Source organism: Lytechinus pictus, chromosome 19, assembly GCF_037042905.1.
Source record: "Lytechinus pictus isolate F3 Inbred chromosome 19, Lp3.0, whole genome shotgun sequence".
Classification (NCBI taxonomy): domain Eukaryota; kingdom Metazoa; phylum Echinodermata; class Echinoidea; order Temnopleuroida; family Toxopneustidae; genus Lytechinus; species Lytechinus pictus.
The window spans coordinates 4934609-4956416 of record NC_087263.1 but is presented as its reverse complement, the minus strand read 5'-3'; the positions used below and the strand labels follow the sequence as shown (position 1 = coordinate 4956416).

Sequence of the window (21808 nt, the reverse complement as noted above, 5' to 3'; positions counted from 1 at the left end):
CTATACTATCATATGCATTTGCCCTTTATTTGTCTTTGCTAAAATGAGTTTATTAAAGAAAATCAGTAAAAATTACAAAACCATATCGTGACTTAAATACGCTATTGATAATAAATGATCCCGAAAAATTGTGTATACTTGTTTTAGAACTTTGATTTTATTACTCTAGATACTGTATTAATCGGAATCTTGGTTTGGGCATTAAATCAAATGTAACCACCAGTCTCACACATGTCATTAAAATTAATATGAAACGCCTGCAACGTTTCCTTGTGATTATTTGTACTCGTTCTGTCTCTTCTTTAGATGGACAAAAAAAAAATCAGCGGTTTACTTTTAGTTTACTGGTGATAGATACGTTGTTCTTTTGTAATATGTTGAGGAAAGTAGAAGATGAAATATATTGCATTATGGGTAAGGATCTGGGGCAGTTTGATTTGTTTATGACTGGAGGCAATGTTATTGAAGGGGATTGTATCAATTGCCTTTAATGCAACATTCACACCCAAGATATCGACTCCGTACCGATCAAAGATATTTACATTATTACCAATGACATACCATCGGTCGGTTGGAGTCGGTTTCGGTTACAGTCTCACAAACGAAACCGACTCCAGACCAATCAAAGCTAGTACGTTATTACCAATGACATACCATCGGTCGGGTTGGAGTCGGTTTCGTTGGTGTGACTGTACAGAGGAGATCGGTTAATAACCGGTTTGGTGAAATCGGTTCAGACATCGACTGGTGTAGAGTATACAACCTAAACTAAATAGAATAAGATGAGCAAAATTTCATTTAATTCTGTTTTTCACGTGAATGAATGAGAGCTTTGTTCTTGTGAGGCGTTTGAATTCCTGCATTATTTTTAGTGCGAGATTGTAGGGATTATTAGCCATACATGCTGTTGCCATGGAAACAGTAAAACAGTTTGCATCATCGCCTGTGGTTTGGGCATGGAACTATTAATGGGTTTAGCTTGGAGTCAGAGGACGGCTTACATCCATATGTGGGTAAGGAAGGGGGGGGGGGGGGTGGAAGAGCCCTATAGACCAATAAGACAAGGGAATCGACTGATGCGGAGAAAATTGTAGTGGTGGTGATTTTTTTTTTTTTTTTTTTGGGGGGGGGGTCTGAGTACGAAGCATTGGCCCTCCTCAAGAACTTCATTGACTGCGCTTAAACCTGGCTTAAACAATACATCTGTGTCTGTCAGCACACAAAATTCCCATACACCAAGGGGGGGGGGGGGGGCTGGGCGTAGGGGGTGTACCTTGGAGACTGAAGGTGACGTCATTATTTTTTTGAAATCAATAATTAAAGTAAATGGGATACTAAAGAGTTCAAAGACCCAAACCACTCCATTTTGTACTCCTCTTTCTTCTCTTTTCTTCAGTACTCCACATTTTATTTTTCTCATTTTATTCACTACTAAAAAAAACATCGAGAGGCGATCGCCCCCTTCTCCTTTGTGTTCCCACCTCTGCTTGAAACACTTTTTTTAATTGCTTTTTACATTTCGCCTCAAAATTAATCCAGCTAGCAAGGTATATATGGAATATACGTGTACTATATCATTTTTTTTATCAATTAACCTTATATTAAGAATGATCAAGTAGTCTGCAGGCACGGACCCTGATTGAAACTTTGATCAACAAGTGGGTCTCCATGCAAAGACTATAGCACATCTAAAACTTACTGTTTCAATTCATAACGCATCATAGGCTGCACATTCAGACCCGTAACTCCAGTGAAGGGTTTGCACAGCAGACTAATGATCAAGTGCATTGATTAGTAATTCAATGCCGTTCAGTAAAACAAGGAACTGCTAATCCAACCTGTACCTATCGACTTTGATGGTAAAATCAATATACCGACAAAAAACATGTAATCAACCTGGTTTGTTCATGGTGGAACATCACAGTGAAAACGCTTATACAACGCTGTTGACTATGAACCCCACGATAGTTTTTTTTTTTAACAGTTTGAACAAGTGTTTAAAATCTACACAACAAAGTTTATTTTCTAATATTCCATTCTCAATGGATTAAGCATGCCATGGTTGTTTTAAACTGTTAAACAACTACTGTTAGGTTCATGTAGTAGTATAGTAAACAGCGTTGTATAATATTTCAAACATCGTCCTTGTTTACTGCGGTCTCGAAAGCCGACGATCTCTCTCCCAATTTCGGGAGCAAAGGGTGGGGGTGGGGGCGATTCGTCACCCTCCTGGTATACCACTTTCTCGCGATGAAATACGGATTATGATCGTGGTAATAGTCTGATGAATGATAAAGCTAGGTAGTTTTCAGCAGAGGTAATCAGCGAACGTCTTAAAATTTTACTCTTTTGACCCGCCATTTCAACTTTTCTTGCGCGAACCTACATTTATTCTTCGTTGCTGGTGGCGAAATGTGTATGTTTTTCATACACTGGTTTTATATACACACAAATGACAAATATAGAGGTGCTTGATTCATATTTGTTGCTCCATATAAAGAAAAATAGCAATATATTTTTACCCCCATTTCCTCAAGATGTCTTTGGAAAAGTAGCATGAAATGGGACAACGATTTCTATGACTGTTCTCGAAATGCAATAAAGGCTCAAGTACTCAGATATACAATCTTCTTAATCAACTATTTTTTTTATAACATTATAACATATGATTTAAGTTCGTTTGGAAACTAGCCCTTTTTATAATAGATCATATAGGTGATTGATTATGGATAATTATTTACCAAAAATATCATGATTAAATTGCTTTGTATCCCACGAAACAAGCAGACAAAAACTCACAGTAATTCGGGATCAGCTTCTGGCAATTGAATTCGAATAACCAAACAAAAACAGTTTAACTTTCATAGCAGGGATTAGGCTTTTCCTCTTAGATTTAAAAGATTTTTGGCTTGTTTTTTATTTTGTTAAAGGGGAATCCAGCCTTGGCCATAAAATGTTGTGTTGGGAAAGAGAAAAATAAATTAAACAGAATGGTGAAAGTTTGAAAGAAATCAGACAAGCAATAAGAAAGTTTTAGCTGCTTTAAAATTGAGATCACTAATACTATGTAGATTTCAAATTGGCAACTGGGTAAGTAAATTATGACAAGGGGCAAGGACAACTTTCCCATAGCCCATGTACTTTATTATCAGGGATTTGTGGTTTTCTCTTAAGTACCCATTCCCCTGGGGCAGTAATCTAAATATAACCCAGGTAGTAAATTGTTTTATGTCCTCATAAAAGAAAAATATAATTTGAAATAAAACTTTTGGGAAAATGACATTTTAGCCATAATATGTATTTGAGTACATGGAAGAGTAGTCCTTGCCTTACATCACTATGACATCCCATATGCGGCCAATTTGAAGTCTCCATGGGTATAGTGATTACCAATATTTATAACTTTAAAAATTCATAACTTTCTTGTTTTTTGTCCAATATTGTTCAAACTTTCACCTATCAGCTTGTCTGATTTTTCTTTTCCTTATAAAAACAAGTTTTTATTTGGGTTGGATTCCCCTTTAATATCACACCATAGTAAAAGTGTTGCCATTTTTTCAGTGAATATGAACTGACCTGTTGCCGAATCTATCGTGGCATTACGATTGAGAAATTCCAAGAATTCTTTTCTATTTTCTATTACTATCCTGGCTATTTACTCCAGCAAAGTGGCATTTCATTCACGGCAAATGGAGGAAATATAATGACAAGTCGATTTAGAAGTTACTCACGGGAATACTTGGTGTTTTTGAACTGATGAATTGGTGATATTGTGGTGGTTATGATGATGATGATAATGATAATGATGATGGCGATGATGATGATGATGACGATGATAATGATGATGATGATGATGATGATGATGATGATGGCGATGTGATGATGGCGACGATGATGATGATGATGATGGCGATGTGATGATGGCGACGATGATGATGTTAATGATGATGATTACTATTACGGTAATAATTGATGATGGCGATGATGATGATGATAGTGATGATGGCGATGATGATGATGGCGATGACAATGATGATGTTGTTGATGATGATATTTTGTACAATCAGTTGGACCATTTCTTTCTACCTCCATGGTTGGACTGTGAACAAAGGACCAAATTCACCCCCCCCCCCCACCCCAAAAAAGAGAGCATTGATTGTCCCTGTACGAGATCGACATTTCAATCACAAACATGCATGCTCTAAATCCGACACTTCGATGCATGCTCTAAATCCGACACTTCGAATGAAAAACAAGTGAAGAAAGAAAAGCACATTACCAGCGTCATGTTTGCGTCCAAAACAGGTTTGAAGCCAATTACCTCACAGTTCGGCATTGCACCAACCGGGGCGCGAGCTATTTGCAAGTCCTCTTACTTTCTTCGGCTCTGCACATTAACAAATTTGAGTGTAATTTATTTGGCATCTAGTTTCTAATAGCTCGAATTCTTGTCGAGGCAAAATAAAATTCCTTAGGGGTGATTTTAGTGAATGGAATTATTTAATTCGAGTGATTCGAGTCTCGTATAATGTCATGCTGAAAAATTTCTACCACAAATCAACTGGTTTCTGATAGAGAAGACATAATAAGTCAATTCTTTATTATTATGTTAGAGTAATTACCGCTCTCGGGTGTAGAAAAGTGTGAGGTCAACTTAAAAGCCGATTTTAGCTTTTTGGTTTGTAATTCATTATCGGTTCGTTTTAAATTTATTTAATTTTCTTATTACGTTTATCCTTAATTCATTTCATTTCATAAGTTATTCTATTTCTATTTTATTTAATTCATTTATCTCCATTTATTTATTCAATTATTTACCTATCTATTTACTTGTCAATTCATGTTTTTTTTAGGCAGGGATGAACTTCCTATGTTCAAAGTACAGGAGCACTTGCGATTTATTTCCCCCAGCTTATTTTACTAATGGTCTTTAAGAGCACTGCATCATATTTCAAAGATTAAAAAAAAAATCTGGAGCGGCAGTGAATAGTTACCATGATTAGTTTAGATTTGAACATTATGGATTTTAATTCAAAGCTAAAGATTGATTAAAATCCTTGAAAACATGTTTATAAATTCTAAGGAATCCACGAAAACTAGAGCGCTAGAAGAAATACACGTTTTCATGTAGTGCAATTTTACTGACACCCGTTGTATGTTACGGGTTAATCTATTTCATATTTATTCTTTGTGGATTTTTTCACTTTAATTTAACTGATTTATTGCGATATCAATTTCAGTGCGATAAGCATCGTTTCATTTTAACAATCCGGTAATTGATCTCTGTATCATTTCGCTCGAAACAAGTGGAAAATCTCATAAATAAGTTGTTTTTTATCCGAGATCCGAAAAAGAAGTGTCATGGCCTATACATTTCCCCGAGGAAATTGCAGGTCTATCCCGGAAGGCAACCGATTACCGGTATATACACTTTGACAGAGCTTTACTGTATATTAGCTTCAATACGCATTCCAAATTTTAAAGGACAAGTCAACTGCAACAAAAAGTTGATTTTAATAAAAACAGAAAAAATGCAGCGAGCATAACACTGAAAATTTCATCAAAATCGGATGCAAAGTAAGAAAGTTATGACATTCTAAAGTACCGCTTAATTTCACAAAACAGTTATATGCACATCCTGGTCTGTATGCAAATGAGGAAACTGATGACGTCATCCACTCACTATTTCGTTTGTATTTTATTATATGAAATATTTTAATTTTCTCCTCACTGTCAAGTGAAACAACCATTAATTTCTCCCTGAACATGTGGAACCAGCATTGTTAAATACTATTATGGTTCAGTCAAGTTGGTCCTAATTGTCAAATCTGTATAAAAAAACGATATCATATAATTTAAACAATAAAAAACAAAAGAAATGGTGAGTGTGGGACGTCATCATTGGTCTCATTTGCTTGTCACTGAGTTGTGCTTATCACTGTTTTGTGAAGAATAAGAGAAGCTTTAAAATGTCATAACATTCTAATTTTACATTTAATTTTGATGACATTTTCAGTGTCATGCTTGTTTGATTTTTCTCTATTTATTCAAATCAACATTTTTCAGGGGTGGACTTGACCTTTAACTCATTTACAAGAAAAAATAACAACCAAAGCAAAAACTTTGCAAGAAGAGCATGTACGTGACATTGTCATATTGTGTTTACGGATACAAATTCATTGGCAAATATATGTAGTTTTTGTGTAGGCCTATATTTTTCTTTCAGTTGAAAAAATGCAACTTATTTTTGTATTGTTTTCTGTTTTTTGTATGATTTACATGCATATATAGGATAAATGTAGGAGTGCATGCGTGTAATATTGTACCAATTGTGTACAGAAAAGGTGACGGGAGGGGGGGGGGGTGATATCATCAATTTATTAATTGCATATGAAAACAACGCGTTTGCTGTTTCACGTTGATAATGTAAATTTTAAAGAAGATACGAACCAATAGCGCCATACCCAGTCCTCAACTACTCATACCTGGTCAGTTTCCTGACCCAGTGCTAGTGTAGTCTAGTAATATAGACCCACTTGAATGATAACATGCTAATTAACTACTCAATTTATTTATACCGCAATAATTATGCTACCAAGTGGCAAAGCAATTACTTTTCCTCTCGAAACATTTTAGTTTCTCTATACAAATATAATTATATGTCAATTTATTCTCTGTAGTATTAGTACGGTAGATATCTGAAAAAACGTATATTTTAAGACTATGTATTTATAACACACAGCCAATGAGAGACCACACACAGTTCACTCCCCCTTTAATATTCCATGAATAACTTCAATATTTTCCATTGCTGTTTTGAACTGGAAAAAGATTTATTGTGTTTGATTATACAATTCAGAGGATACTGTTCAGATGATAAAATCATATATTTTTCAGCCTCGAGTACCCCTTTAAGAAATCGTATTCCATTTCAGAGAATAGGCAATTGTTTACTTTCAGCCCGAGCATTATATTTCCGTCAGGAAGTGAGTCTGTTTACTATGAAATAATGGCTTTACAAATGGCGCATTCTAAGAAATATCGACATACGATGTAGACTTTCTGAGAAATTTACGAGGGGTTGCAAGCGATTAGTATCCGCTTTGCCCTGTACACGAACAAAATCACACCATGATTTTTCCTCATAGAGAAAATACAGAACACTTTTTTCCTTTTCTTTTGTTTTTTGCTTGTCCAATTTTCCTAGGGAAAATGAGCCCCCCCCCCCCCCTTTGGAAAATCCTGGATCCGCCCCTGGCTGTTTTATAAAAAGGGATTAAGATCGGATGCTTTTATTTGTTGCTGATTGGGATGTCTAAATGAAAAGGAAAATTGATGCAGTAGAAGTTTACGTTACATTACTCGTAGCACAGATTCCTATAATTTACTCTAAAAATTATGTAGTGGTAGTTTGATTTTGGATATCTTCGTATATTTACCATGTTCATGGTGATACGTCCTCCTTCACGTTTTTGGTTACTATCATTCCACTTCGTCGCCAAACTATCCCCATTTAAGTGCTGAAGTTCACACGACAACAAATTTCTCTCAAAAAAAATGATAAAAACAGGAAAATTCGAAAAAAACATACGTAAATGAACATATAAGCAGCTTTTCCATGGCATTTTCTTTTTTTTAAATGAACAAAGTCTAGAATTAAAAATTAAAACAAAAATATTCTTTGATGGATATAACAGTCCTGTTTCTCGTAATTATAGCATGGTTATAGACACCAGGGTATAGTTTTTCTCTTAATGCATATTTTTTTCTCATCCCGAGATACAATTCCCTTTTCAAGTCTCCTTAACCGCGCCCAAATTGAATTTCAAGTCCAGTTCTAACATGATGAATGATAAACTGTACACCGACAAAAGAGCCGTCTACTCCCTCTAGATGTAAACCGCAAATCTAGGGTTCTAGCCAAAAAACAGAATAACCCTCTTCGCGCCCAAAAGATCTACCTTCTTTTCCTATGTCTATATCCCCCTTCATTGATGTATTATTTTCGAGGGTTACCCTTGGTCAAACCGCAGACGGTTTTTGTTGTTGTCGGGTTTTTTGATAACTTATAATTTTAAATGTCTGAAGCGAGACGGTGACATAAATTAGGTTTTACTTCTGTTGGTCTGAGGACAAGACGCTTCAAAGAATATTCAGTTGTTAAAGGGCAGTCAGACTTAAAATCATTTATTTGAACTATACTTTTAATTCGTCATGCGGACGAATTAGGTGGTCTGTCGTAGATAGATATATAACAGACATAATTGTTTAAACAGATGAATAGATATTAGATTGGAAGATGAATAGACAGACAGATAGACATACATATTTAAAACAGATACATATAAGATAGATAGATAGATGGATGGAGAGATAAATGATAGGTGGAATATAGATAGACAGACACACCGATATATTAGATATATAGATAGATAGATATAGAGATATAAACAGATAAATAAATAAAATCTATAAATACATTATACCAATGTGATTTTTAATCAGACATGGAAGAGGGGCTACCTTCATGTGAAATCACAAACTTTAATATTTTAATGAAAATCCATAACTCTGTTATTAATATATAATATATATGCATAATAAATAATAATAATATAATTAATAATTATTATTTATTCATATATGCATTATATATATATATATATATATATATATATATATATATATATATATATATATATATATATATATATATATATATATATATATATATATATTCCTGGTAAAGTGGGACGCCATCTTGTATTAAAGTCAATTATAGAATTAAAATTGTAATATGGTACAATCAAAATAATAATTCTTTTATTGAAAATCGAATGAAAATTGTTATAACTACGAATGAACTGTATCTATACATGATGAACAAGATCATGTTTGAATTAATAAGACATATAAATAAAAACAAGATAATGTTCAAATTAATGACTTAATTTTGAATGATGAAGTCAAAATCTCTCCTTTTCGTTTCTAGGAGAATGAGTAAGAGAATCCAAAGACAGAACGCTTTTAATCGTGATTGAAAATTACGAGTGATCTGTTTCTGAAAATAATGTAAAACATTATTAAAATGCTAGTAAAACATGGATGGGGGTATCGGGGGGGGGGGGGGTCCCAAAAGCTATGTTTTTCCTTTTCGTTTCTCCGCATAAAGTATGTAAATGCAAGTATCTAAGCTGACAGTAAAGTAAAGTCTGTAAACATGGTAAACAACTATCCCTGTAACAAATTTTGATACAAGGGAAAAATCACAAATCAATTTTCAGATGTCGGAATGATTATAATGATGTCATGTTGTTACCCTATAGAGGCCTACTATACTCTAATAAAGGGAAATGCAATAGGTCTATAATAGGTTTTACATTTTTTTTCTTTCTAAAGACTATTACAACAATAAAGACTGCAAATAAGAACTGGAGACTGTGGTTTTCTGATGACCCTTCACCGACTATAAATGAGTCATTAGATATGAATAGATGATGACATCACCGCGTCGTTGTTTTCAACTATATGGGCCGAGTCTCAACCCAACCCCTCACCTTCCCCACTACACCCCTCTCCCACTCCCTCTACCCATCCCAAATTCTGACAAACGCCTCTCTCTCTCTCCGTCTCTCTCTTCCCTTTCCCCATCTCTCTCTATCCAAATCCCAATGTCCCCATCCATTACCTAAAATTGCACAATGATACATTTTGTACACAAATTATGAAGAAAAATACAGATCTGATGCAACGAGATAAAATGATAATTCTTGTTCTGCAAGATATGTTGTTGCTGCCCCACTGCCCAACTACCCGCACCCACAACCAACAACCACCACCACCCCCAACCACCACCACCACTACCAACCACCACCACCGCCACCACCAACAACCACCACCACCACCAACCACCACCACCCCCAACCACCACCAACCACCACCACCCCCAACCACCACCAACCACCACCACCACTACCAACCACCACCACCGCCACCACCACCACTACCACCACCCCCAACCACCACCACCACCACTACCAACCACCACCACCGCCACCACCAACAACCACCACCACCACTACCAACCACCACCACCGCCAACCACCACCAACCACCACCACCCCCAACCACCACCAACCACCACCACCACTACCAACCACCACCACCGCCACCACCAACAACCACCACCACCCCCAACCACCACCACCACCACTACCAACCACCACCACCGCCACCACCAACAACCACCACCACCACCAACCACCACCACCCCCAACCACCACCAACCACCACCACCCCCAACCACCACCAACCACCACCACCACTACCAACCACCACCACCGCCACCACCAACAACCACCACCACCCCCAACCACCACCACCACCACTACCAACCACCACCACCGCCACCACCAACAACCACCACCACCACCAACCACCACCACCCCCAACCACCACCAACCACCACCACCCCCAACCACCACCAACCACCACCACCACTACCAACCACCACCACCGCCACCACCAACAACCACCACCACCCCCAACCACCACCAATCACCACCACCACCAACACCACCACCACCAACAACAACCACCACACTACTACTATTCATTCCAACAACTACACAAGGGAAGTCACTTCTTCTACTGCTACGACATACAATACTGTTGCTTATGCTGTCGTTGACAGCAAACTATACTCATCCTTTTCAATTTTCTTCGATTTGTATAACCTTGGAAAAAATGCAATAAAATGATGATTGATGAGCCTATATACTAGTAGTGTCCATTCACACAAAATGATGAAGAAACTGCTGTACTATGAGGCTACGAAGGAATGTTTGTTTGCAATCAGCGGTTACCTGTCGCACCTGGGTACAACCAGACTGCGTGGCGCTGTCTCGTCAAATATCGTCCTGACTGAATTATTCGTCCGATTCAAATTCGCCAGGTGCATCATATCAAACACAGCTTTATCTCCATTGTTGGAGTATTTACTCCCATTCCAGCTCCTCTTCTAGAAAGGAGGAGGAGAAGGAAGAGGGAGATGGAGAGAGGAGGGAGGGGATGGATAATGGGAAGTACGGTCGTATGGGGGGGGGGGGGGGAGGGGAGGATACGTGATGTTAATTGATACATCACACAAAGTGCTCTCGTAAACTCTCTAATCTAAGATCTGTTTATGTTTTGTCAATTATTGTACAGGGTCCCATCCTCGCAAGCTATGCTTTTCTTGGGGTCCTTCCGATTTCTATTCATGAATTTTGCATGTATTTATTTGATTGAGTTTTTAATGGAAAATAAATTAACTGAACTGAACTGAAACTGATTAGGTAGCTTCGCTCCTTCGCTTATATATATTTTTTTATTTTCTTTTACCTATCATAATCTTGCCTACGACACTGATTAGGAAAAGATATTATGGGAAATGAAAAGAGGTAGGAGGGCAAGAAGAGCTAGGGTGAGATGATTGAAAAAAATGGGGATGACGTGGTTGAAAAGGAGGAAAATATAGAAACAAAGGAAATGATGATGCTGGTGATGGGGTGATGACGAAGAAGAAAGAAAAGAAGAAAGAAGAGGGTGGAAGAGGAGGAGGACAAGGAAAAGAAAAATTAGAATGAGGACCGGAAGAGGAGAAGGGAGAATCAAGCAAATATTTCTTTTAAAAAATAAGAGGAAAAGCTGAGGAAGAAATTTAAAACATAGAAGATAGGACATGAAGATGGATAATTAGGAGAAAATTTTTCCCCTTGAGCACCATGATCAGTGCACTCGTAGGACGATTTTCCAATGAGGACATCTTTGCGCTTGTGATTGGGCGTGTCGTGTGTACTACATTTGGCTCATTGTCTGGAAAAGGTGGACGAAATAACAAGCATCTCAAGGCTGTCCATCTAAGGTCAAAGGTCGATCCCCAAGATGATACACATTTGATAGTAGTCTCTCTTTTGCTTATTTACAATTTCTTTGTCTTTTTGTTTTAGTAATATCTTTATTTCTCTGTGGCTGAAATGTGATTAAGAGGAGATGTATAATGAAAATTATAAATCTATTCAACAGTAGACTATAAGATGAAATGTAAACATGTACCTCATTATGATGAATACTTACGGAATTAAGTAGAGCTAGGCCTACTAGTAGTGGAAGTCGTAAAAGAAGTAGTAGTAGTAGCAGTAGCATCAGTAGTAGCAGTAGTCGTAGTAGTAGTAGTAGTAGTATTAGTAGTAAATAGTAGTAGTAGTAGTAGTAGAAGTAGTAGTAGTTAGTAGTAGTAATAGTAGTAGTAGTAGTAGTAGTAGTAGTAGTAGTAGTAGTAGTAGTAGGAGTAGTAGGAGTAGTAGTAGTAGTAGTAGTAGTAGGAGTAGTAGCAGGAGTAGTAGTAGTAGTAGAAGTGGTAGTAGTAGGAGGATGAGGAGGAGGAGTAGTAGTAGTAGTAGTAGGAGTAGTATTAGTAGGAGTAGTAGTAGGAGTAGTAGCAGTAGTAGTAATAGTAGTAGTTGAAGTAGTAGTAGAAGTAGTAGTAATAGTAGTAGTAGCATCAGTAGTAGCAGTAGTCGTAGTAGTAGTAGTAGTAGTAAACAGGAGTAGTAGTAGTAATAGTAGTAGAAGTAGTAGTAGTTAGTAGTAGTAATAGTAGTAGTAGTAGTAGTAGTAGTAGTAGTAGAAGTAGTAGTAGTTAGTAGTAGTAGTAGGAGTAGTAGTAGTAGTAGTAGTAGGAGTAGGAGTAGTAGTAGTAGTAGTAGTAGGAGTAGGAGTAGTAGTAGTAGTAGTAGTAGTAGTAGTAGTAGTAGTAGTAGTAGTAGTAGTAGTAGAGGTGTAGTAGTAGTAGGAGTAGGAGTAGTAGTAGTAGTAGTAGTAGTAGTAGTAGTAGTAGTATAGTAGTAGTAGTTGTAGTAGTAGTAGTAGTAGTAGTAGTAGTAGTAGTAGTAGTAGTAGTAGTAGAGGTGTAGTAGTAGTAGGAGTAGTAGTAGTAAATAGGAGTAGTAGTAGTAGTAGTAGTTGTGGTGATAACTGATAAAGGTCTGCAAGTGTAGACTATACTATGTTATTACACGTGACCACTTGAACTGAGAAAGCTATGGCTGCTACTAAGATGACGGAGTAGTGATGCAGCTCACCTAATAAATGTCTGTTGTAAATACGTTACAAAGAACTGCCTACTGGACTGTGTTTTTAAGTTCCAACCATGGTGTCAGATCCTGCATTATTATGCTGAGTAACCCACCGAGCTTTGAGATGGAGGAATCATTGAAATCAGGCCAGTTCATTCCATTTTCTCCCTAACCCCCGTGAGGAGAGAGATGGTGAAAGACAAAGAGCTTATTGTATTGTGTATCAGTGACTGACCATTGCAGTGTATGTTATGTCCATAGAAGTTGACTCTGTCGTTGTATGGATTTGGAGTGCATGAATGTGCCTGGCCAAACTCCAGTATGACGGGCAGTTAGCGTGACGTTTATGGGACATGAACATTCTATCTCAGTGAGAGTAGTAATAATTGAGCGAACATAATTGTTGAAAAGATACAAATATGCTAATTATTATGCTGTTCATGAGTATATGCACATGTGATATGGTGTGTTAAAGTTACTAAAGTAAGACAAAGTTACTAACATTAACGATACACAGAGACAAAGACAACAACAGACAAAATGACAAATCTAAGTCAACCTCCTCCACTTGACTTAAAGGGAAATATTTCCGAGAATTGGAAAAGATTCAAACAAAAATTCACTCTATACAATGTTGCCTCAGGAATGTCAGAAAAAGATGACAAGTCACAAACATCAATGCTTCTACACGTAATTGGTAATGCTGCCTTGGAATTGTATAATACATTTGTATTTGCCGAGGATGAGAGCATGAAGCTTGAGAAAGTGTTGGAAAAATTTGAGGAATATTGCATGCCAAAACGTAATCTAACGTATGAGAGACATAGATTTTTCACAAGATGTCAATTAGAGCATGAGAGTGTTGATCAGTATGCAACTGAATTGCGAAGTCGTGCACAGTCATGTGAGTTGTCTTCGTTGAAAGAGAGTCTTATACGGGACAGAATTATCGGTGGTATCTTAGATGATGGTCTAAGAGAGCATTTGTTGAGGCTAGATGATCTCACATTGGATAAAACGTTGCAAGTTTGTCGGGTGGCTGAACAAACTCGAGCGCAGGCCCAAGCGTTGAGTTCCACCGGTGAAAATGCCTCAATTCCGGTTGATTCTCTCAGCAAGAATAAGAAATCTCCTGGTAAAAGGTCAAACCAAACAAGACAAACAAAACCTCAAGATCGTACTAACAATAAAACATGTACAAGATGTGGTAATAGACATACCAAAGAAAAATGTCCTGCACAAGGTAAAACATGTAAAAAGTGCGGTAAGCAAAATCATTTTGCTAAGTGTTGTCGTACCCCGGTAGCAAAAGTCAATGAATTGCAACACTTAAAGGTAGATTCAGACGGTTTCATGATTTGTTCAGTTGATTCACAGGAACATGAATCAAGGGAAGATTGGAAAGTCAATTTGATAGTCAATAATGAGCCAGTTGAGTTCAAGATAGATACTGGAGCTCAGGCTAATATTCTCCCTGAAACAATCTATCACAAATTGAAACCGAAACCAAAACTACAAAAAGCCAAAGTGAAGTTAACAGGTTACTATGAGACAAACATTCCAGTAAAAGATCGTTGTTATGTCCAAATGGAGTACAAAGGAATAAAACACAGTGTTCAATGTTTAATCATTCCTGGAAATCGTCAACCATTGCTAGGTCTCAGGACGAGTGAAGAGTTATATCTGGTAAAACGCGTCTATCATGTTGATAAACAAACAGAGATAAAAACAGGCAAAACTGTAGTGCAAGATTATGACAATGTATTTGTAGGATTAGGATGTCTTCCAGGCAAACACCACATCACATTGAAAGACAATGCACAACCAGTTCAACATGCATGTCGCAAAGTTCCATTTCCACTTCAAAAGAAACTAAAAGAGGAGCTAGATAAGATGGAAAATATGGATGTAATCAAACAGGTTGATGAACCGACAGATTGGGTGTCTTCTCTTGTTGTAGTCAAGAAAAAGAATGGTCAACGCAGAGTCTGTCTAGATCCACGTGATCTAAATCGAGCAATCAAAAGAGAACATTATAAATTGCCTTCTAGAGCTGAAATAACCTCTCAGTTTGCTGGAGCCAAGTATTTCAGTAAATTAGATGCATCAAGTGGTTTTTGGCAAATCCAACTTGATGAAGATAGTTCCAAGCTTTGTACATTTATCACTCCATACGGAAGATATAGATTCTTGAGACTACCTTTTGGTATCTGTAGTGCTCCTGAAGTTTTTCACAAGATAATACATAACTTGTTCGTAGATGTACCTGGTGTCAATACCATGATGGATGACATAGTGGTATGGGGAAGTACACAAGAAGAGCATGACGATCGTCTGAGAAAAGTTCTAGACATCGCTCAAAAATCAAACCTGAAACTCAATCGAGACAAGTGTGAGTTCAATGTGAACCAGATGACTTTCATTGGTGACTTGATCAGCCAAGATGGAGTCAGACCAGATCCTAAAAAAGTGGCTGCCATCAGAAACATGGCAAGACCAACATGTAAACAGGACATACAAAGGTTCTTGGGGATGATAAACTACCAAGCAAAATTCATTCCAAACCTATCAACAAGGTCAGCACCTCTACGCATATTGCTTGACAAGAAAGTAGAGTGGATGTGGGAAAATGAACAAGAAAAAGCGTGGTGCGACCTGAAAGAAGCTCTAATGAGTCAACCAGTGCTTCATTTCTATGATTGCACAAAACCCACAAAGATATCAGCTGACGCTTCAAAAAATGGACTAGGAGCAGTTCTCCTACAGTAACATGAGCAAAATTGGCATCCCGTAGCTTACGCATCAAGAGCTATGACTGATGCAGAAACACGTTATGCTCAGATAGAAAAAGAACTCTTAGCTATCACGTACGGATGTGAAAAATTTCATCAATATATCTATGGTCAAAAGATAGAAGTTGAAACAGATCACAAGCCACTTATTCCATTGTTTGTTAAGTCATTGGCAGATTGTCCTCTATGCATTCAAAGATTACTAATCAGAGTGCAGAGATATGATCTCAAAGTGTCATATACACCTGGAAAATACATGTTCACTGCTGATACACTGTCACGAGCAGTAGATCCAAAAGCAGAATTGAATGTTGAAACTGAAGAAGATATCAGAGTCTATGTAGATATGATAATACAAGCAATGCCAGTAACATCAAACAAAAAACAAGAAATTGTTGAAGAGACCAAAAAAGATGTAGAGCTTCAAGAGTTGCTAGCCACCATCAGAAATGGTTGGCCAGAAAGTAAGCAACAATGTCCAGCAAGAATAAAACAGTACTGAGAGGCATTCTAAGGCCTGCTTGTAAGAATTCACGAAGACCATGCGTATTTCACTAACCAAATGATGCCAGCGCGAAGCGCAAGCTGAAAATTGTTGATATTCATATCAGAAAAAGGGACATTTTAAGGACTGATTTTAGGAATTCATGAAGAACAGATCTCACCAATCCACGAATACGAACGTAAGCACGGACAGGAAATGGTTTATATCAAGACCTTGAAATGGGGCAATCACTTTAAGTAGTCATGAAAAAGAAGCATATGTCACTACATGAAACAATAATAATTCGAAGTGCGAGGAAATATATTTGGTGTATATTGACTTGAAAACGGGAGGTTTTAGTACAACAGGATTATATATCTTGTTAAACAGACAATGCGAGCACCAGGAACAATGAAGACATAGGCCCTGCGCAAATTATGTTTCATAAAGTTATGATTTTTTTAATGTAATATAACATAACACAATTATAATATGATATAACATTATAATTGACAAGAATTTATTTTTTCCCCACTACGTTTCTCTCCCTTTCTCCCTCTTTTTCTCCTTTTCTCCGTTTTTTTTTGGCCAGCCGATTGGGGGGGGGGGGGGCACGTGCCCCCATGCCCCCCCCCCGTAGTTACGCCACTGGTAGTAGTAGTAGGAGTAGTAGTAGTAGTAGTAGTAGTAGTAGTAGTAGTAGTAGTACGAGTAGTGGTAGTAGTAGTAGTAGTAGTAGTAGTAGGAGTAGGAGTATTAGTAGTAGGAATAGTAGTAGTAGTAGTAGTAGTAGTAGTAGTAGTAGTGGTAGTAGTAGTAGTAGTAGTAGTAGTAGTAATAGTAGTAGTAGTAGTAGTAGTAGTAGTAGTGGTAGTAGTAGTAGTAGTAGTAATAGTAGGAGTAGGAGTATTAGTAGTAGGAATAGTAGTAGTAGTAGTAGTAGTGGTAGTAGTAGTATTAGTAGTAGTAGTAGTAGTAGTAGTAGTAGTAGTAGTAGGAGTAGGAGTATTAGTAGTAGGAATAGTAGTAGTAGTAGTAGTAGTGGTAGTAGTAGTAGTAGGAGTATTAGTAGTAGGAATAGTAGTAGTAGTAGTAGTAGTAGTAGTGGTAGTAGTAGTAGTAGTAGTAGTGGTAGTAGTAGTAGTAGTAGTAGTAGGAGTAGGAGTATTAGTAGTAGGAATAGTAGTAGTAGTAGTAGTAGTGGTAGTAGTAGTAGTAGTAGTAGTAGTGGTAGTAGTAGTAGTAGTAGTAGTGGTAGTAGTAGTAGGAGTAGGAGTATTAGTAGTAGGAATAGTAGTAGTAGTAGTAGTAGTAGTAGTAGTAGTAGTAGTAGTAGTAGTAGTAGTAGTAGTAGTAGTAGGAGTAGGAGTATTAGTAGTAGGAATAGTAGTAGTAGTAGTAGTAGTGGTAGTAGTAGTAGTAGTAGTAGTAGGAGTAGTGGTAGTAGTAGTAGTAGTAGTAGTAGGAGTAGGAGTATTAGTAGTAGTAGTAGTAGTGGTAGTAGTAGTAGTAGTAGTAGTGGTAGTAGTAGTAGGAGTAGGAGTATTAGTAGTAGGAATAGTAGTAGTAGTAGTAGTAGTAGTAGTAGTAGTAGTAGTAGTAGTAGTAGTAGTAGTAGTAGTAGTAGTGGTAGTAGTAGTAGTAGTAGTAGTGGTAGTAGTAGTAGGAGTAGGAGTATTAGTAGTAGGAATAGTAGTAGTAGTAGTAGTAGTAGTAGTAGTAGTAGTAGTAGTAGTAGTAGTAGTAGTAGTAGTAGTAGGAGTAGGAGTATTAGTAGTAGGAATAGTAGTAGTAGTAGTAGTAGTGGTAGTAGTAGTAGTAGTAGTAGTAGGAGTAGTGGTAGTAGTAGTAGTAGTAGTAGTAGGAGTAGGAGTATTAGTAGTAGGAATAGTAGTAGTAGTAGTAGTAGTAGTGGTAGTAGTAGTAGTAGTAGTAGTAGTAGTAGTAGTAGTAGTAATAGTAGTAGTAGTAGTAGTAGTAGTAGTGGTAGTAGTAGTAGTAGTAGTAGTAGTAGGAGTAGGAGTATTAGTAGTAGGAATAGTAGTAGTAGTAGTAGTAGTGGTAGTAGTAGTAGTAGTAGTAGTAGTAGTAGTAGTAGTAGTAGTAGTAGTAGTAGTAGTAGGAGTAGGAGTAGGAGTATTAGTAGTAGGAATAGTAGTAGTAGTAGTAGTAGTAGTAGTGGTAGTAGTAGTAGTAGGAGTATTAGTAGTAGGAATAGTAGTAGTAGTAGTAGTAGTGGTAGTAGTAGTAGTAGTAGTAGTAGTAGTAGTAGTAGTAGTAGGAGTAGGAGTATTAATAGTAGGAATAGTAGTAGTAGTAGTAGTAGTGGTAGTAGAAGTAGTAGTAGTAGTAGTAGTAGTAGTAGGAGTATTAGTAGTAGGAATAGTAGTAGTAGTAGTAGTAGTAGTAGGAGTAGTAACAGTAGTAGTCACTGTAGGAGAACAGGTAGTTTCAACCACTGGTAAACCCATGATTGAATATTATAAGGCAAATGTGTGTAAAGATCTAAAAATGATTGATAACTGTCATTTCTCCTTATTGGGTGCCACTTTCAAAGAACAGGCTTAAGAAAAGGTGGGGGATGAGTTATGATAGCAACAAACCTTAATAAACTAGCTAGCAGGTATTTTGAAGGTTTGATCCCAAACTCGGAGTGTTTTGTCAGAATGACCACTGTAAAAATATTCCTTTGTGGAGTCTAATAGCTTCGTCCATTAGCAAGAAGTATGAAAATTAATAGGCCGAGGCGTTCTCTCAAACGACCATGGGCCGATTGCACGAAAGGGTCTTTCCAAGGACCGTCTTTCGTGTCGCCCATCTTCTATGATGCGCCAGAAGCGGGGTGTTTCTGAAATTTATGATAAACAATAAATTTCGTTTGCTTACTTTTAAATCAAATTTTATACAATTTCATGATATATCACACTATTTTATAAACAAATATTTTATTTATTTTAACGGACGAATAAAATATGTTTGCAGATAATTTGTTTGAAATGCGTTTCACATGGCGCATCATAAAAAATGAGCGACACGAAAGACGGTCCTTGCAAAGACCCTTTCGTGCAATCGTCCCAAGGTCTTCCGAATACTTACCATGCTTACGTAGGCCTACTTTTACAATGACGGTCGTGTTATGGACCACTTGCGTATTGATGGGGGGCTCGGGGTCATGCCCCCCCCAAAAAAAAAAAAAGTTTCACGACCACGAACATGACGAAAAATATGAGAAAAAGAGAGGTAAAATGCGAAATTATGAAGCCGTGTTTTGATATGCCAAAATCTATCAAAAAATTAGATTTTTGAATTAAAAATGTCAACGATGTTTCCTCGCTCGCCTCGCTCTCTCACAACTTAAAAAAAATCCCCCATATGCCTCTTCAAAATTGATGGCTCTTACTCCACTTTATGGAACACACATATACACCCACCCTTACTTGTAAGTCCTCACAACCGGGGACTATTTTCTAAAACATGCATCTGAAGACGTTTCCACTTTTGCCACATAAATCCTCTAGAATGGGGACGGAGTCAACAAAATACGTGTAAGGAAATAAAAATGTTGCCCACCATGGTACATGCCAAAATGTCGTAATTGGACAGACAAGTAAGCCTAAAAAATTATAAATACAAATAAAAGTATGAAGAATAAAAACCAGTCATATACATATGCATGCAACATGTTCCCCTGGCTAGTTCAGGACATCGACATCATGGACACGGAATATCAGCAAAACATAGGCACACTGTGTTCATGTATGCAAGAGAGAACATACCTCCTGATTAAAAGACTGATGTATAAAAATCAGAAGAAGCGATAATTCTCGATAATTTTGTTTATGTATCTAAAACACCAATCATCTCCAGCCCAAGCCGATATCACCAAACGCTTTTACGTTTACGTAGCGCTCCTTATTCGAGAACTTCACCATATTATGCCAACTGTCACATCATCAGCTAATCAACGTTACCGTCATTAGGGCAGAGCAACTATTCATATATTTTTCCTTTTCATGGAAGGGGGGGGGGCGAGATTTCTACGATTGCATATTTGGGTTTTATGATTTCATTTTATTATTCAAATGAACTTTTATAAGGATTTCCTATAAACTGAAGAGAAAGGGGTGACTTCTTCAAACACTTCATGCTTTCAGTCGAGTCTATATGAAGTCTGTTTTCCCCTTTGGGAAGGGGGGTGGGGCCACAACGCGAGGTAAAATAAGTAACCGAGATAGATAGAGAGATAGAGAGGGGGGCGTGAATACCGAATTCCCAATATTTCTTTGACACCTGAGATTTAGGGTCATACAAGGTCGTGTCAAATTCAACCTTATTTGGACAAGAACCTTGTGGAGCGATGGTTGTAGTTATTGATTGACAATGTCCAGTCTCATGCAATTAGTGATGTTCTCACGGGCTCTCATCACTCTCATGGACGTTTATGGTCCAAAATTACTCTTCTTCATAAAAGCGATGTTCAGATAGGATTTTCATGATTGTGGTACCGTGCCAGTTACACAGTCGAAACCGACTCATGTCGGTCCAAAGCTTATACGTTTGTTACCAATGATATAACATCGATCGGTTTGGAGTTGGTTTCGGAGGTGTAACTGTGGGATTCCTTTGCAATGTTTACACGGGACTGTCACTGTATTAAGTCACCTTATATCGCCACCACGGCAGGAAATTCATTAGATTTGAAAATGAGTTTAGTAAAACCTAATCATCAAAACTCGCCAAAAACAAACAAAAACAACACGACAAACTCAATTATGTAGGCCTACTTAACATTAATTTCCATCTAAAGCACTTAGCACTTACTACTAGAAATCGTTCAAGCCCTGATATGAAAGGTTATCCGACCTGCTTTCTTTTAATTTTCTCATTTGGATTATCCAGAATCGGTGTTAAATGAACTAAAAAAGAGAGAAAAACATTTTTGTTGTCGTTGATAAGTTGTACATTTTCGAAATTTTCCTTAACTTCCAGTTCTTTTGCTCGGCTATCATTTTTTTTTCATTTATCTATTTATATATATATATATTTTTTTTGCATACATTTTTTTTTTTTTTTGGGGGGGGGGGTTGGGGTGGTTAAGGTATTACCAATGAAATTTATTTTTTCAGACTTGTTGATAGTATTAAGATGCCCCATGGGACTTAAAATGTCGATAGAACCTCAATTGTAAAATGACCTATGACCTTTGTGACCGTTTCACGCCATTCTCCTGCCATCACTGTCATCAATCGATCAAGAAGAAAAAAATGAAATCGAGAAATGAAAAATAAATAGAGAGAATAAAGCGTGGCTTGTGACCCTTCTGACAGTCAATAAATCAGCGGTGAAACATATTGTAAGAGGTGCCTAGATGTCATGTTTACTGGTGGTTGTACCGACGGACTATGGGTCCTATT

At 37.3% G+C, this 21808-nt stretch overlaps 2 protein-coding genes across 2 annotated transcripts; both read left to right on the top strand.

The window, feature by feature from the left end:
• Positions 1-9784: 9784 nt before the first annotated feature.
• LOC135157657 (uncharacterized) lies at positions 9785-10690 on the top strand. The gene has a single exon (XM_064114048.1). The coding sequence runs from the start codon at positions 9785-9787 to the stop codon at positions 10688-10690; it is 906 nt and encodes a 301-aa protein (XP_063970118.1).
• Positions 10691-13072: 2382 nt separating this feature from the next.
• On the top strand, positions 13073-16279 carry LOC135157646 (uncharacterized protein K02A2.6-like). The gene has a single exon (XM_064114013.1). The coding sequence runs from the start codon at positions 13659-13661 to the stop codon at positions 15885-15887; it is 2229 nt and encodes a 742-aa protein (XP_063970083.1). The 5' UTR covers positions 13073-13658; the 3' UTR covers positions 15888-16279.
• The last annotated feature ends 5529 nt before the right edge of the window (positions 16280-21808 follow it).